At 36.4% G+C, this 16,244-nt stretch overlaps 2 protein-coding genes across 3 annotated transcripts; both read right to left on the bottom strand.

Moving 5' to 3' along the window:
* Nucleotides 1–591: 591 nt before the first annotated feature.
* On the bottom strand, nucleotides 592–11,942 carry LOC140798412 (histone-lysine N-methyltransferase ASHR3). Its single transcript, XM_073152228.1, has 11 exons — nucleotides 11,361–11,942; nucleotides 9,412–9,558; nucleotides 8,759–8,923; nucleotides 7,653–7,679; nucleotides 7,010–7,127; nucleotides 6,749–6,848; nucleotides 6,322–6,415; nucleotides 5,316–5,394; nucleotides 2,805–2,976; nucleotides 2,586–2,666; nucleotides 592–901 (listed from the first exon to the last, which is right to left on the bottom strand). The coding sequence occupies exons 1-11, from the start codon at nucleotides 11,706–11,708 to the stop codon at nucleotides 709–711; spliced, it is 1,524 nt and encodes a 507-aa protein (XP_073008329.1). The 5' UTR covers nucleotides 11,709–11,942; the 3' UTR covers nucleotides 592–708.
* Nucleotides 11,943–12,329: 387 nt separating this feature from the next.
* LOC140798430 (uncharacterized) lies at nucleotides 12,330–16,149 on the bottom strand. Of its 2 annotated transcripts, none has more exons than XM_073152253.1 (6): nucleotides 15,730–16,149; nucleotides 15,414–15,653; nucleotides 14,896–15,007; nucleotides 14,628–14,802; nucleotides 12,933–13,173; nucleotides 12,330–12,846 (listed from the first exon to the last, which is right to left on the bottom strand). In XM_073152253.1, the coding sequence occupies exons 1-6, from the start codon at nucleotides 15,911–15,913 to the stop codon at nucleotides 12,551–12,553; spliced, it is 1,248 nt and encodes a 415-aa protein (XP_073008354.1). In that variant the 5' UTR covers nucleotides 15,914–16,149; the 3' UTR covers nucleotides 12,330–12,550. The 2 variants fall into 2 exon arrangements, with proteins under 2 accessions (XP_073008354.1, XP_073008362.1); XM_073152261.1 differs by having other exon boundaries at nucleotides 12,330–12,840; nucleotides 15,730–16,091.
* Between the last annotated feature and the right edge of the window lie 95 nt (nucleotides 16,150–16,244).

The raw sequence follows: 16,244 nt of genomic DNA on the forward strand, positions 1-16,244 counted from the left end.
AAAGAAGTTAATGAATAACTAGATAAAAAGTGACAAACATATTACACATCCAAATTGCAAATGTCCTGATATGCACACTCTCAAATGCAGAACTGGCAAAGAATCAAGCAAGAAAGGAGATTATAAGGCATTTTTCTAATATGAACAAGTTAAGCTTGACAATACTTTTGTTGAAATGAAACATGAGCTTATTCAGTGATATGAAACCAAAAAAATACTGAAGCTTAATTGAACCATACTACAGGCGATGTCAATTGTATTAACAAGGTCTTCCCAATTTGGATGCACAAAGTAAAATCTTTGGCAATATTTAGACTGAAGTCTAGAAGATAAGACAAATGCTACCCAAGAATCTCTCGTTATGCAACTTCATCCCATGTGAAAATTTTAACTAATTGTTAGTCAACAACCTACACCTATTAAATGTGTATTTATCAATATTTGTAGCTCCATGATGACACAGGACAGCCAGATTTCTATTTGTCACCTTATCTTGATTATGAAAATTGGAAAGAGCAAACACTGAAATTAATGGCCTATAATGTTAAATTACCAGCTATATATTTAACTATGGCCGGGCAAGAGGCAGCATTTCAAAGAATTGTGATGAATGAATTAAATGTGTATCATAATAGAACAATTGCATGAAAAGCAGCGCTTTTCTTCTTTTACCCAAGACGTCTGGAAAAGGAAAATGGAATCAACGAATCACAAAAAGGCATCTTTTCCATAAGATCTACGCTTTGTGTAGGATCTACCTTTTACCATCACCATGAGGCTTCTCTTTCTTTTGCATCCCCAGCAGGATATCACTGGATTTGTTATTTTCTTGCTCCCTAGGTATCCTTGGCAGGTGGAAGATCCACAGTAGCACTTAACCATGGGTCCAAAATGCACAAACCTGAGAAAATACACAAGTATCTCCGTTATCTCATACATATGAAAAAGAGTTCAATCAAACTGACTACATCATTGATTGCAAATAGCCAAATATCTATCTCAAAGGTATCATTTTCATTCTTGGATCCCTAGATAGAGGCATGATGTCATTGTGCTACCCTGAGGTACTCCCAAGATTGTTGGACAACGAAAATCATAAAGGAATATTGGGAGAAGACCAGAGCGAACATATATCTGAAAATCCTAAATAGTTATGATCAGAATATAAAGATGCATAAGGTATATTGTTGGTTACCTCATTCTATGAGGTAACCAACACCAAACAAACACCAAGATAAGAGACAATAGGAAGAAAAAGAGTGAAATGATCACAAGATATCCTAGACTAGGGTGGAGTCTCCTAGAGAAAAGGAGTAGACACATTTAGCTATAAGATTTCATTCATGAACTTAAGGAAGTATTTGCACAAATAATATATTTGACGTGCTTTGGTTTATTCTACAGTGTATGAACTGCATGTAGACCCAAAGTGGCATATACTAAGAAAGGCATCCAATAGTTTGAGATTTTGATCAATTATCTTTTATAAGCCCGTAATGACATTCTTTAGCCATTTTACAAAATACTTCTTGGACCCATGGTGTGAACCTGTGAAAATTTTAAAGAACGGAAGAGGAAGCAGCCCCGAAATTGACCTAAGGTAGGTAGAGCACAAAAACCTAATTGATGCAAATCATACCCAAAGCCCCTGCAAGATCCACCTTCCTAAGTCAACAACTACCGCATCAGATGGGAAGAGGAAGCTGCAAAGAAGAGCGCAGAGGTATTCATGATTTACATGAAGCTACCTCAGTTTGCTGACGCTCACAGCTCCAGTTGAAGAGATTGTCATTATGCTCAAGAGTTCAAAGTTTTATCAGTTAAGCAAGAAACTCTGCAAAGAGCTAATGAGGATGGAGAAGCATGCTTATGATCCTAGTGACAGAATGCAATATAATCGAATAAAGTGCTACAGACATATACTGAAGACCACGTTATCGACAAGCATTAGAAAGCAGCTTGCAGACTTGCCAAATCAAACATATCTATTGTTGACCCTCTGACCAAGTAATAAGCTTTTAGTTCTTCCCATTCTCACGCAGCCTATTTTTATCTGAATCTCACTTGTTCAATCTTTGTTACTGCTCTCTCCTTTCTGCTTCCCAGCTGAATCAATCTTTAGTGTCTTTTAGCTGCTGCTGTTCACTCTTTCCATGAGGCGACAAGAGTACAATATTCCAAAAGAAAATCCTTACATAGGAAAAATAACCCATAACTGTGAAATTAAGGTTAGAGTTTAAGAAACATATTCAAGTTAAAGATAACACAGAGAAATAGAAACAGAACATCTATCATGGGTCCAGTAAATTTGAAGTGTTGTATATTGGATATACAACATTTAAAAGATGATTGCAAGAAACGTGAAACCAGGTTCAAGTTGTCTCGTTAGAAAGAAAAGAGAAACAAGACCTTCCAAATCCAGTCATCTCAATTCCCCAACCTTATACTTGAATAGGGACTAGTGATACATAGAGGAGACGAAATGTAAAACTTGTTCGTTAACCTGTATATTTGATAAACTTGGAAATACTGACAAAATTATGCAGCATATTAATATATAGAAAAAATAACTGCCCTTCAGTTACCTATAATCATATGTTAAAGCCTCACCGACTTCAATGGAACGTGAAGCAAAAACGCCTACACGTGTCTCCCCATCAACTTGCCTAAGACAACAATATACAATATAATCATGCAGCATATAAAAAATTCAATCGCATATAAAGAACACGCGTACAACCATGTTCAAAAGAAATCAAAGCTCGATTACTTGATGAATTCCATTCATGGGCAGGAGCTGTTACCATTTTTCTAATTTGCAATTTGGATCACAACTGTGGTTTAAGAACCGAGAAGCATTTCCTTTAAATGTTGCATCAATTGTGAAGTCTTTGCGAATTTCACACATGTAGAAGTTCTGATCACCTCGGTACTTCATATCCCAAAGCCTTTGTTCACACATAGCATCATCGATAACTGAGAACAGAAAATGGTAGAAAAGCAACATGTACCATTGATTTCTAAACCCTAAAAACCAAATATAAGGATCTACAGGATAGAACCTTGAAACATCTCAAACATATTTAAGATCAATCTTGGTATCTATTCTTGCAGTTTTCATCTGTTTGGTTTTGGGCCAAAGATATCGCTCTGGTGCATCAGAGACATCAGTGCAATTAAACATAAAGAAGACATTTGAAGTAACCAGAAAAGCCACTGAATATTCAATAGGATAATTTGCTGCTTCACATAATGCAAGAAAATGATCAAATGCTGGTCATAACAAAGTACCTAAGTTGGTTACATAACATATTCTTGAGATCCATTCTTTTGTAAAGCAATAATCTAAGCCACTGTCATGCAAATCGAAGTTGGACACTTAAGACTTGGATGTTCAAACATTTTAACAAATAACCTAAATCAACGCAAGTTGGGTATACAACATATTCTTGAGATCCATCTTGTAAAGCAATAAGCCTAAGCCACTGTCATTCAAATTGAAGTTGGATACTTAAGACTTGGACATTCAAACAATTTACCCTTAACTTTTTAAGCAATTTAAATTGGACACTCAAAACTTGAGAAAATGATGAAATCAACAAAATAGCTAAGTTTCAATATTTGCGTATGAGCATTGTACAAGGACATCTATTTTCACTGAATAGCTCATTCTATAAATGTATCCCTTACTAAATTGAAAGCAACTATCTTTCTCCATATATCTAGAACTAATTATTTTCTTTATCATGCTCCAGCTGTCACTCACCAAATAAAGATACACTTCAGGGCCACTGGAGCATTTGGAATGATCTTCCTTCACTCCTTAATCAATGTATGCTTCAACTTGGCATAGATGCATTCACACCAAAATCCGAACATCTTCAATCTTCCTTAGAGAATCCAAATGCTCCAAATTAAAGAACATTACTCTCCATAGAACCACGGTTAGCAGGATTGCTCTCTCTCTCTCCCTCCCCCCCCCCCCCTCCCTCCCTCCCTCCCTCCCTCTATTTCTCTCTCAGATATTTTGTTATTTCTTCCACTTTTTTTTTCTTCTTCATTGCACCATAGTTATTCTTTGTTTGGTTTTCTTCCCCTTGCTCTCTTTCTAATCTCCTTTTCTTTTCAGTTTTCACTACACCATAGTTTCTTTCTTTATTTTCTTATATTTCATCATTTTTCTAATTTTTAGAAATTTTCCTACATTTTTTAATAATATTTAAGAATTTATGTAATTAAGAAAAGTCCGATCCAATCTCGGCAACTGAAATAGCCGATCTGGCTAATATGTATCATTTTTTCGAAAGACCAATCCCAATTTTGTGAACCGAACATTACTATCCATATAGTATAGAAAACCCTTTTTTACATAAACTTCATCATTTGATTCAAACTTATTAAATGATCACAAAACTCCAAAAGGTAAGGTTCTGATACATCCAAATCAGTAATTCAAATGACAGATCAACGTATCTTCCAATGGATTAAACAATAAAAGTACAAAGTATTGAACTATTACACATGGAAGTAAATAAGGAGCTATCTCTGAAGAACTAATCTTAAGGTGTTATTATGGAAAGATTTAGTTAATTACAAGGCAACACAACCATATTATCAAAACAACTAATGCAAGATATTTACAAAGCAATGCACCATTGATGATACACCTATAAGATAGCGCAATACTAAATGTTGCATCACTAGTGATGTAAATTTCCTCCTTAAACACTCAAAGAAGCTTCCATATGAAAACAAGTCAAGAATTGTATCTGCGACAAATTTCAATAAAAGAAATATGTTTTTCCAAAAGCAAAGGATAGAATGAAATTGGTTGTTTAACTCTAAGATTTGAAGTATCCACTAAGCAAATAAAATATACAATTAGTTTAAGCTAGTTTATTCCATATCTGGATGGAGAAAAATGGTTCATGTAGCCAACCACTATTAGTATCATATCTAAGGAAAATCTTCTCTTGAGTTGCTTCACCAATCTTCCATTACTCTTGATCATATATTACCAAGAACTTCTAGAGAAGTAAATCTGTAGAACTTCCAAATGAGCTTAGCTAGTTATTTTTAAATTTAGACCAGAAAGGAACAAAAAAGAGACAAAATTCTCAGATAACTGCACCCCTTAATTGCTACAGTAACAAGCACTTTGGTTAGAAGATAGTTATTTGGAAGAATATAAGATTCTAAAGAAAAACACATGCAGCTTATTCAGTAAAACAAGAAAGATCATGTCCAATAATTGGATCATCTCCATGTTCATAAGTGTAATATTAGAAACTAAGCAAAGAAGCACATATACAGACCTTCTCCTATATACTCTATCACAAAATCACCCTTTTTAATGGCCTCTAATGCAGTAACACCCCATCCACAATGACTTGTCTGCAAGAAAAATGAGGTAGCAAATACAAAAGTTCTGTCAAAATAAAAGCAAAATGTGTCCTGCATATGAGAAAGCTATCCATGTAGCATGTATTATGAATGAACATTACATAAAGTTCCATGGGGCTTCAATTAGGGCCTTGATCAGGTGGACTAACCAATTAAACGGTTACAAGCAAGTTTATTGTTCTCAACCAAGTCATCCATCTTTCGCTTATGATATAAGCTCATTCTCCTAGGTAGTAAATACAGCTTGCACAAATAGTTTTAAGAAAGAGCTTTAGTATCACGGCTAAGAACTATTTTGAGATAAAACTTTGAAATATGGAAGCAACAATAAGAAAGCTAATGGAAGAGGGGTTAAAGCTAATACAGTAACAAGCCCAAAATCAAGTGCATCAGTTTGCATTTTATCCAAGAATCCTCACTAGACTGTAACTCATTCGCAAAGTATAAATAAAAACCATTACTTAATCAAACAATTTTTATCACAAATTAGGATATTAAAATATAATAAAACAAATTAATTCCAACATCAATTTAATAAAAGAGCTGGTGATCTGTATAGTTTAATGCTACTCATGCACACCTGAGATAATTCATGTAGTGAGCTCACTATTCTAGTAGATGTTTATGTGACCCATAAAACCCATAAGTTGAAAATATGGGGTTGTTCTACAATGATTTTAATGGAAAAAATAAGTTTAGGTTTGAAAAAAATAACCATGTCTTAAAATGAACAAAACTACATACTTTATCTAAATACAAAGATATTATTAAAGTTGTGATATTAAAACAGAAAATAAAAAACAGGCGAAAATATCCATGAAACAATTGCAGAAGTTGATACTGAAAATAGTAGCACAGAGATGTGAAGTAATTTTGTTTCTTACAAGTTATAACTAGCAATTTAGTGGAGATGCTTACCTTAACAACCTTAATCTTCTTTTCTTTGCGGAAGGGTTTGTTTGTACACATATCTGAGCAATGACAGGCCTTGGAACAGCTGACTGAAAGACCTCTGTTAAGACCAATCATTTCACAAATTTCAGAACTGCTTAAAAGTCCAGTCACACCAATATTCAGTGCTCCATATGTAAAATGATGTACATAAAAATGCCATTTTGTTAACAAAAAAGAAAAAGAAAAAAAAGACAGAAATCTATGAAGAAACTGTTTGCAAATTACAAATTGAAATGCACTTATGGGGAAAATATATTTCGAAAGTACCATAATAATACTGCTTATTCAAGGGAAACATAAACATAAAGAGTATTGATTAAAAAAATATAGTGAGCATCAATAATGCATTACAAAGAAAATATAAAGCAAAAGAATTAGAGTACGAGGATACCTGCATTCACAATCATCTTTACAGGTGGAATCAGCACTGCAATTTGTGCATCCAACACCAGCATCAACACCATCACGTTTTCTTTTGACTAAATAAACATCTTCTCTAAATTAAGGATTCAATGATCCAAGAAAGAAATTTTGTTTAGACAGGTACAAAATATAGGAAAACTTCAAAAGCGAAAGGAAAAGAACTGATTCTCTAGTACAGCAAGTTCATGCATGGGAATATTCTGCATGATTCCAACATTAACAAGGATACTACGCCTTATATGTACATATGGAGAGGGCCCAGTTTTCTTCTCCATAACATCATTCACAATGGAACCAAGGCTAAACTCTTCATTAATATAAGGAAGAGGTAGACGATCAAAAGCTTCCTGTAAATGAAACGTCAAATCTTAAAAATGAAAAAATTATCCTGAAAATAAAAAATCATATAACAAAAAAAGACTCTTTGAAAAATCTTATTCTATAAGATAGTTAACCGAGATAAATAAAGTTCAAATTCTTTTAACCCAAAAAACCATTTCCTTGTATTGAAAGAAAAAACCCCATCTAACTGTGATAATCAGAATCATCCATGATCTACCATGAGAAAACTCAATATAAAGATAATCACTAGTAGAACCTAACAGATTGAAAGTTCCCATGCCAATTTCATGTCATAAATTTGTGGAAAATGTAAGTATAGAAACAAAACAAAATTTAGGTATGAATCATAATAACTAGGGGAACATACAGAATCATAAAAGAATGTGGTTATGCCACATCCAGGAATCTCATAATAAGTTCAGCAATATGGAAAACCAAATGCAATGTAATACAAGAAATATATTATAAAAAGTTACAACCTTTGGATGAAACAAAAAAGAAGGAACTAAGTCAAAGTTATTTATTCTAACCTCTATCACACTTGTTGGATTTGCATGCTGTTATCCAATCAAATAAATCAGTCCTGTCAGCCAACCTAATCAAAAGAAATAACAATAAAGAAACATAAAGCTTGAACAAACACACAAAAGCCTGGCATAGATTCCCCAAGACCCATAGCAGTAGTAATCAGATGTTTGTACAAAAATTTGCATATCATGACATTTGAAAGTATACAACTCAGATATTATTTACGAACTGTGTCAAGAGAAAGCCAGAATAAGGTTTGAGTAAAGATGTAACATATGGCAATTTAGTTTAGATGTGAACAAATGACCTACTCAACAAGTAGAAATTCTGTATAAGCCTGATCTAAAATAGTTAATCCTCTCAGCAGTAAGACGTTAAAGAAGTAAAGAACAAAGAATGCCCTACAAAAATTCAGGTAAATAAAGCAGAAAAAACAGATGAAGCAACTAATACTTGTATGCACATCTATAACTATTAACTTATTAGCCTTTCTATTTTTTATTGCAAGAAAATAATATTATTTGTTTAAAAAATAACTAAAATTTAAGAAGAAAAACTAAAAGAAAATAAGAATTAATTCTTAGAGGTAAAAGTGTACTGCAAGCAAGCACAAGAAAAAAAATATTCAAAAAATTAGTCACCAAACAATTTGCAGATTAGTGCAGAATATAAAGTCGATGAAAGCAAAGGGAGACTGTGATTGTAAAAGATTTAACACTATGCTGGAATTTCTTTGCAAGCAGATAGAAACATCATATCATAACGTTCCATCTGCCTACTATAGATCTAAAGAGAACTTTTGGCTTTGTTGATGGTTGTGCGTTTAAGCAGCACAAATTGAGAAGAATACGGGGAGAAAATACAGCTTTCTTGCTGAGATCTGGTAGCTTCCATTGACTAATTTATGAAAGGCATTACTGGGACGAACATGGGTTGTAAAATTTGATCCCGTATGGGCACAAATGAAATCTAGTTGCTTGGGCACGAGTAATTATTTAGTTATGTATAAATTTACATCCTAAAGCAGAGTGAACTGTCCAACAATTCGTGTATTTTCAAAAACAAGAAGACAGGTTATCTACTCCGGTGAAGGAAAGAAGAAATCGACCTCCTTTTCAAGTCGCCAGTCAGGGGAATGCTTCCAGCAAACAGCTAGGCCTGGTTGATTTGTTAAACTAATTACACCATCTGGCCAGGGTGCACATTTGGTATGTGCTGCAATTGGACATCTTACACAACGCCAATATGCTTTTTGTTTACAAACAAAACAACCCTGTTTGGAAAGATAGGAAAGATGAATTAATATTCCATTCTCAAGTCAAAAACAGCATAAATATTCTACAATCGTTTTCCTACACCTGCACTCAAAACATTTAATGTGCATTTTATGAGAAAAGTACACAGAAATGATATTATCTAGGGATTGATCTAATATAGGTAGACTACTAACTAGCATCTTTTGAGAGTAGATACAATCATTTGACGGTTCATGTTACCAAAGATTTGAAGTATCGGTTATGGTTCAGTCTGGTTGATGGAATTCCTGTTTTGGCACTTTCTAGTTCCATTAACTTAGATGCTGTAATAAAATGTTAAAAAGAGGGAAGTACAAAAAATAGGAAAACATAGAACAAGATTGCATAAAACTACATAAAATACTTTGAATTGGCTTTCTAGGATGAAGTGAGCAAATGTAGTTATAAACTGCAGCATAAAGCAAGTATCAAATGGCATATCTACAGCCAAACTGAGGAAACTTACATGTTGAGAACACTTGAAAGGTTTAGCATTAGACCATCGAGCTCCTTCCTTTGCACAAGACTGATGAAAGGATTCTTGACAAGTAGAAACTGAGCAGCGTCTTTCTTCACCAGGATAGATGCTTCTAGTGCATAACCGACACTCTGCCTATAACAATAAAGAATATGCGAGAAATATTAGTAGTCTAAGAGTTGAAAAGCAAAATGCATCCCATATTTAGATCAATATTATCAAAAAGGAAAAAAAGTTCTATGTAAAATTCTAATACAAACAAGGAGATGCATCATTAAATCATATTGTTACGATCCAGCTAATTATGATTTTTGTTTATTTTTTTTACTTTAGAAATAACTTTTGTTTTGGAAGAATAGGATTCCTGGCAGTTGCGTTCGAACGCAACTATTGAACACCTGCATACGTTCGCAAAAATAGAAAACATGTTTAGTGCGTTCGAACGCATTTGAACGCCTGCACACGTTCACAACGACAGAAAACGTGAAATATGCATTCGAACACAATTGACGAACTACATTATCTTAGGTATATCTTTTAATTATCTTAGGGTTATCTTTTAATTATTTTATTGATAGGTTAGCCTCTAAATATGTGGAAGGCAACTTAATTAAGGATTATTGATGAAATATTGAAGTTTCCTTACCAACTCTCTCTCTCTTTTCTCCAACTCCAATTTTAGACGTCGTCTCCTTCCTCTCTCAATCTGACCATGCCCCCTTGTCTCTCAAGGATCGATCCACTCTCTCGCCCTTCGTCTAGCTTTACGCTCTACCCCACCACCATAGCCACCAACTTCCACAACACCTAACCATTATTTCCCTATTCCATTACTCACGTTACCCCATGCCACCATCTGACCCACGGTCAGTATTTTCTCCATAACTTTTGATCTATAAGCCTGATCGACATGATCTCGATTGCATTGGAATCCTTACTTCAAGAGGAACAATTTGTCCAAGTTACAGATCTATTGGACGGTTAGATCTCCCGCAGATCTCCTCGAAAGTTCCGCCCTAAGGAGAATTTGGGTTGATATTCAGATTGTTGCACTCTTATTATCCCTGAATCTATCACATATTAAAAGGATCTTTCAAAGTCCAAAGTCCATTCCATTTTTCAATAAATACATTTGCAGTCATAGTCTCCAACTGGTAAGATAATATGAACTCTGTCCAAAATACAGTGACACTTTCTATTCTGACAAAACGCACAGAAACTATGCATATATAAGGAAAGCAGTGTCAAGAGAACAAACATAGGCCAGTTCAATGCAAGATCCCAACTTCATACGATAATAAATATCTATGCAAATCCTACATAGGAAAGATGACCCTAATATGATTATATGAACTATACCATGTCAAAGGCGAATGTAAACTGAACTGATATATAACTCTTCATTAAGGGATTTGAAATGAAATGATCATTTCATAAATTTAAAAGGCTAAGATGTCAACAGCAGATGTGATTGAGCAAGGAGCACAACCAAGAAGTGCTCCTGCAGTAAATAGTGGATAATGAATTTAACCAACCACAAAATCTTAGGCTAAATAGTGGATCAGTAGATAGGTCCATATTTTTCAACAGACTTAGGAAACAAACATTACAGCCATTGATGTAATTAACATGGATGCCACTTTGACAACCACATCCTAAAACCACAATAACTACAAATCCGAGATTCTTCAAAGATCATTTCATGTACTCATGTAATGACAAAAATATCATCTGCAGACAGCTCCTCAGTTCTACTCCTAATACAGGGTGCATAATTTCCACTACCAATGCCAATTCTCGGCTCAAAACTCAATAAAGTACACAATCAGATGCGCGAATCTTTCCAATCCTTCACCCATTTCTATTTTCCGCTCAAATATTTCTCCAACCAAATCCAGACAACCGCAAAGCAGGATAAAAGGGCAAGAGCAACTCACCATCTTAGGAGCATTGGTGAGAAAAGGCAAGGAACAAACCCTCTCCGGTAACCCCGAAGCCATCTTCTTCTCCACCCATTCTCTAACATGTTCCTCTAACGGCCGTCCTCCGGCGGCTTTCTTGCTCCCTCTCCGATCCCTCTTTAGCACGGAGCAGTCCCCACCTGCCGAGATCGGCAACTCGAGGTGCCCTTCCAGACTGCAGTCGAGCGCAGCAACTGCTCCTCCATCTAGGTTGTCTCCACCATCTAGGGTTTCGGGGCGGGAAGAGGAAGAAGAGGAGCAGGCAGGGTCGCAGGGGCGGAGATCGGGGAAGGGAGGGAGGAGGAGATTGCTCAGATCCGGCATGGCGGCGAAGAGACAGCGAAGAGAAGAACAAGGAAACCGTGGAGAACTCGGGCTTGGAAATCGGGTGGGAGAGGAGGAACGAAGGAGAAGTGTGGGCCTTGGGGAGTTTTCTTGCTAGATTTCCCTTTTGTCTGTCGGAGAGAGAGAGAGAGAGTGAGAGAGAGAGAGAGAGAGAGAGAGAGAGAGAGAGAGATTATAAAAAAAAAACGGAAATAGATCGGAAAATGAAACGCGAGGGTGGGCGGGAAAACAGGCGAGGCAATTTATCAAGTGTTTGGACAGGACGAAACTTTCCCGTACTTTTTTTTGGACCGCTGTGTAATTACTGGGCCCACCGTTACTATTGATGGAAATTACTAAGTTACCATACCTAAATATGTGCATGGAGGAATATACTCAATGGAATCCCTATGCATCTCACCAAAATTAATGAGCAGATGACGGCAAGTGGAACTAAAAACAACATCCAATTGTGCAACATGAATATTGTTTGGCAGAGTGAAATGCTAGTTACCTCAGCACCCAAAGAGATTGACAGTATACATCCAATTGAGTGGGGTCAGTAAGGAAGATATCCACATGCAACAATTATGCTCCTCTTCCATTTGTGGCAATTGTACATAGACAGCAACTTCACACTTCAAGTATTATTAAGCACCGTGTCTCAAATTAGCTCATATTATAATGAGTTCATCATTATCTCTCACACGCAGTTTTGAGATTGCTCGGCGACATGACTAGGACATATGCGAGCATATTTACAATAGCAAATAGACAAGATTAACTAGTGTTTATGTCCAACTGAGTTCATAAGGATGCAGAGTCTTGGAAGTCCTATGCACTCAGAATTCCCTATCTGGGAAGAGAATTGGAGCAATGAGGGACCAGAGGTATAAAGCTGCTGTGGCCCACCCAGTAACAATCCTGACCCATACGGATGGCCACCCAACATCGACAAGTTTTCCACTTTCGCCTACCGAAGTTGACCAGCCAGTCAAAAGCATTGCGGAGTACATGCTAGCAAGAGAGAAGATGAGGTGGAAGAAAGAGTAAGAGTAGGAAACCGGCCTGGCCGCATCTTTCTTTCTATCTTCCTGTTCCTCTACCTTGTCAAAGGGCAGCAAAGGCTTCTCTGAACCTACACACGTGAAGAACTTTAGACACACCAGCTATCAATCTAGTAACTGAATTTAAGTATTCAAGTATTCAAGGATGCTCACTAACCAGCTCTAGGTGAGCTTGGCGGTGAGAGCAGCGTCGTGGAAGAACCAGCACGGACAGCAGAGTACACCACAGAAAGGACAGTCGTGAGCAAACCTAATGTCAGGCTTCCTGTCGAAACAGCTTTTGAATGATTATGGAGTCCATTGCACTCATAGTCTCTTGGCTCACTAGAAAGTCCACTGTAGCAGAGGTAGGTGCAATAGAGCGAAATAACTGATGCAGGCAACAAGCTGCCACTGACCTGCATTTACCAATAAAAATCATGTTAAATAAATAAGCAACTATAAAGAGCAATAGGTGCAGAAACTTCAGATCGTTGTATTGTCATAAGAGATGTTTAGCATCAATAATTCCATGAAAGATAGGCATTTTAACTTGGAGAACAAAGTCTAGAAGCATAAGAGAGCTATTGAAGCTACCTCATCATGACAAACCAAAAGGCAGATAATGTTAATGAAATAAAACAATCTATTGCACACTTTTTTCCAAATTCCCTGGATCTAGTATTTAGTCTGCTCTATTAAGCTTTCTTAACAAGCAGTATGCTATTCATCTAACAGAAATTGACATAGAGAGGCATTTCTCAAACAAAAATTAGAAAACCTAGAAGTTTCATGACTTTGTCACCAAAAGAGAGAATTCAAACCCATTTAATGGAAGCAGATGAAGGAACCCTATAATTTCAAGAGTTCAATGCATGAAATGTACTTGTAGCAATACAGTGTGAGAGATAAAATTAGTCTCTTATCATAAAAAATACAAGAGCAACATGCCAATTTATACACACAAATTAGTATGCATAGTATGCAATACCAAAGGCTCCATTCGAACAGGATTCTTGGAAGTACAAAAGGAATGGTCTAAAAAGGCAATCAAGGATCAATACATATGTGAAAATAAAGCGTGTTACTTTAAATATGTTATTTTAAGGTCATTAAAAAAATTATAGAATTCTTCAAGAACCAAATTTTAAAGTAGCACGACAGGCTAATATCCCAAAGTAATATATCTGAACTGACCTTCCAGCAAGTAAGGATTCCTAGAAACAGAATTTCCAACACTGTCCAGCTTAAACAAAGTCTTTCATAAGTCGAGCATCATTGAGATATCAACAACTTTTAAATCAGATTATTCATTGTCAACCAGATGGAAGAATACAACTGGTTAGAATGGTAAGACTCTTGGAGGAAGCAAGAATGAAGTGACACCACCCACCAATTTCCAACAGACTTTACAACAATGATAGAGTGGATAACTATGAACTCACAATGCTTTTAGCACTAAAAATAACTCTTGCCATAAATTAAATGGAAACCCCTATCATGTATTAACACATGCACAATCAGCCAACATTTAGTTTTCAAATTCATTCTGAGTTCAAGACAAAATCTCATCAAATGACGAAATACAGAAAAATTAAAGCATATCTGAATTTTTCAGAAATAGATTTAGCAGATATTCATTAAACGTCAGTCATTGCAAGAGACAGAAACCTAAAATGCACAAGTATATGTGCAATGTGAGACCAGGAGAGAGCATGATGTTATCTTATAAAGTTTCAATTTCCATAGAAAATCCAGCCTGAGAAATCAAAACAAATATAAGAAAAAAAAAGAACACAGTAATATTTAAGAAACAAAATTCATGCGAATACCCAATGACCAATAAAAGTCAGCAATTATGGTGATATCATACCTTTGGATGCAAAGCAACAACAGCAAAAGTGAAAACAAGAATCAATGTCATAACAATGAAAAAGGTGTTGAGTCCACAATCTTGTCCTGATGGAGTAAACCAGTGAAAGAGCAGCCCTGAAAAGGAGAATGTGGCAATATAGCAGACAAGCGAAATAATGAACAACGCCATATACCTGAAAGATAAAGAACATCAAAATAAAACATCAAAAAATCCATAGATAAAAAAAAGAAAGCAGGAAGGAAAACACAGGCAGCAATAAACAAACCAGAAATTCTCATCCTTGGAGACCCAGCTTTCATTCCACCCATGCACAAAGTCCAGCAAGAGAACCACCTGAACGAGCAGAAACAATCCAGAACCAAATTTTGATATTGTCTCTGCATAAACAGATTGCGCTATCAGTTAGCCTCACAGATTGGTCTATGAAATGCTTGACGGTAAACCGCTTACTGTGAACTTCTGTATGGGGGGAAATTAAAATGAAACAAGAATTGCAAATATATATCTAGCAAAGTATCATCTAGATGAGCATGAGTTGTACTCCATAACCATTAAAATTTCTTTTCACTGTTTTTTCTAAACCAACTCAGCTACTTTATTTCAAGATTCTAACAGTGTAAGCCAGACAGATACGCACCATCAGTTAGCGTGACAGATTAGTTTATGAAATGCTTGACAGCAAAGTGTCATCTAGATGAGCATGAATGGGACTCCATAACCATTAAAATTCTTTTTCCATGATATTTTTCAACCAAGTTAGCTACTTTATTTCAAGATTCTCACCGTAGAAGCTGACAACACCATTGGGCACGAAGAACATGAGAAACACTAGAACACACCAACAGAAGATCTTTGCCATCCATCCACCGTGGTGCACGCGATCCCGGGGGTCCTTCTGATCCTTAATCCCCACCATCACAAGCGCTAAGATGGTAAAGAACAAGAAATTCCCCAAGCTGACGCGGAGCACCGCATCCGTCTCGAACCACTCGCGGTCCGGCGTCCGGTGGAAGTGATTAATCCCTAAAAAAATCTAAATTTATCAAATCCCATCACCCAAAAATACCCAAAAACGAGATGGGTACCGATCTAAACTTACAGGGGAGAGACTCCATAAGAGGGGCAGCGACCTCGCGAAGGATCCAAGAGACGATGAGGGAGAGGGCGAAAAGGCCGCAGTAGGCGATGCGAGCGGAACGGCGACCGATTCCGGAGACGGCGGACCGGCATGCTTCGCATGCGCATGCGGCGCAGCAAGAGGCGAGGCACGAAGCGGCCCACATCTATACTCGATCTCGATTTCTCTTCTGGAAAGGGGAAATTGGAGACCTAATTAGAGGAGTTTGGGGGGAGGAACCCTAGAGGAGGAGATCGATGAGAAGGAATCGCGGGTAGACTTTTCTGGAAGAAAGACGATGGGAGAGAAGGAGGTAGAAGTCGTCTATAGACACGGATACGCCTGCCTTGCGGATATAAGTTTAGGTAAAAAGAAAAGGTGACATTTGATATCAAATTGCACAAGTGAAGGTGTAAAACATAACTATTAATACGAAATTTAATTAAAATATAATAATTATTTAGTGTCATTGAAGTATTATAATGAAAAGGGTCATG

This window comes from Typha latifolia, chromosome 1 (assembly GCF_019914945.1).
Source record: "Typha latifolia isolate L0001 chromosome 1, TyphaL0001v2, whole genome shotgun sequence".
Taxonomy (NCBI): Eukaryota; Viridiplantae; Streptophyta; class Magnoliopsida; order Poales; family Typhaceae; genus Typha; species Typha latifolia.

What these genes read in the sequence shown, in the direction of transcription:
- LOC140798412 (XM_073152228.1), bottom strand. Translation starts at nt 11,708, where the DNA reads ATGCCGGATCTGAGCAATCTCCTCCTCCCTCCCTTCCCCGATCTCCGC. An exon ending in ATCCAACAAGTGTGATAGAG is followed by an intron (nt 7,128 to 7,652) that starts GTTAGAATAAAT and finishes TTTCATTTACAG; the next exon opens with GAAGCTTTTGATCGTCTACC. An exon ending in GATAGAGTATATAGGAGAAG is followed by an intron (nt 2,977 to 5,315) that starts GTCTGTATATGT and finishes TTCTGTTCTCAG; the next exon opens with TTATCGATGATGCTATGTGT.
- LOC140798430 (XM_073152253.1), bottom strand. Translation starts at nt 15,913, where the DNA reads ATGTGGGCCGCTTCGTGCCTCGCCTCTTGCTGCGCCGCATGCGCATGC. An exon ending in TCCAAGGATGAGAATTTCTG is followed by an intron (nt 14,803 to 14,895) that starts GTTTGTTTATTG and finishes TTTATCTTTCAG; the next exon opens with GTATATGGCGTTGTTCATTA. An exon ending in TTGTTGCTTTGCATCCAAAG is followed by an intron (nt 13,174 to 14,627) that starts GTATGATATCAC and finishes TGGTAAATGCAG; the next exon opens with GTCAGTGGCAGCTTGTTGCC.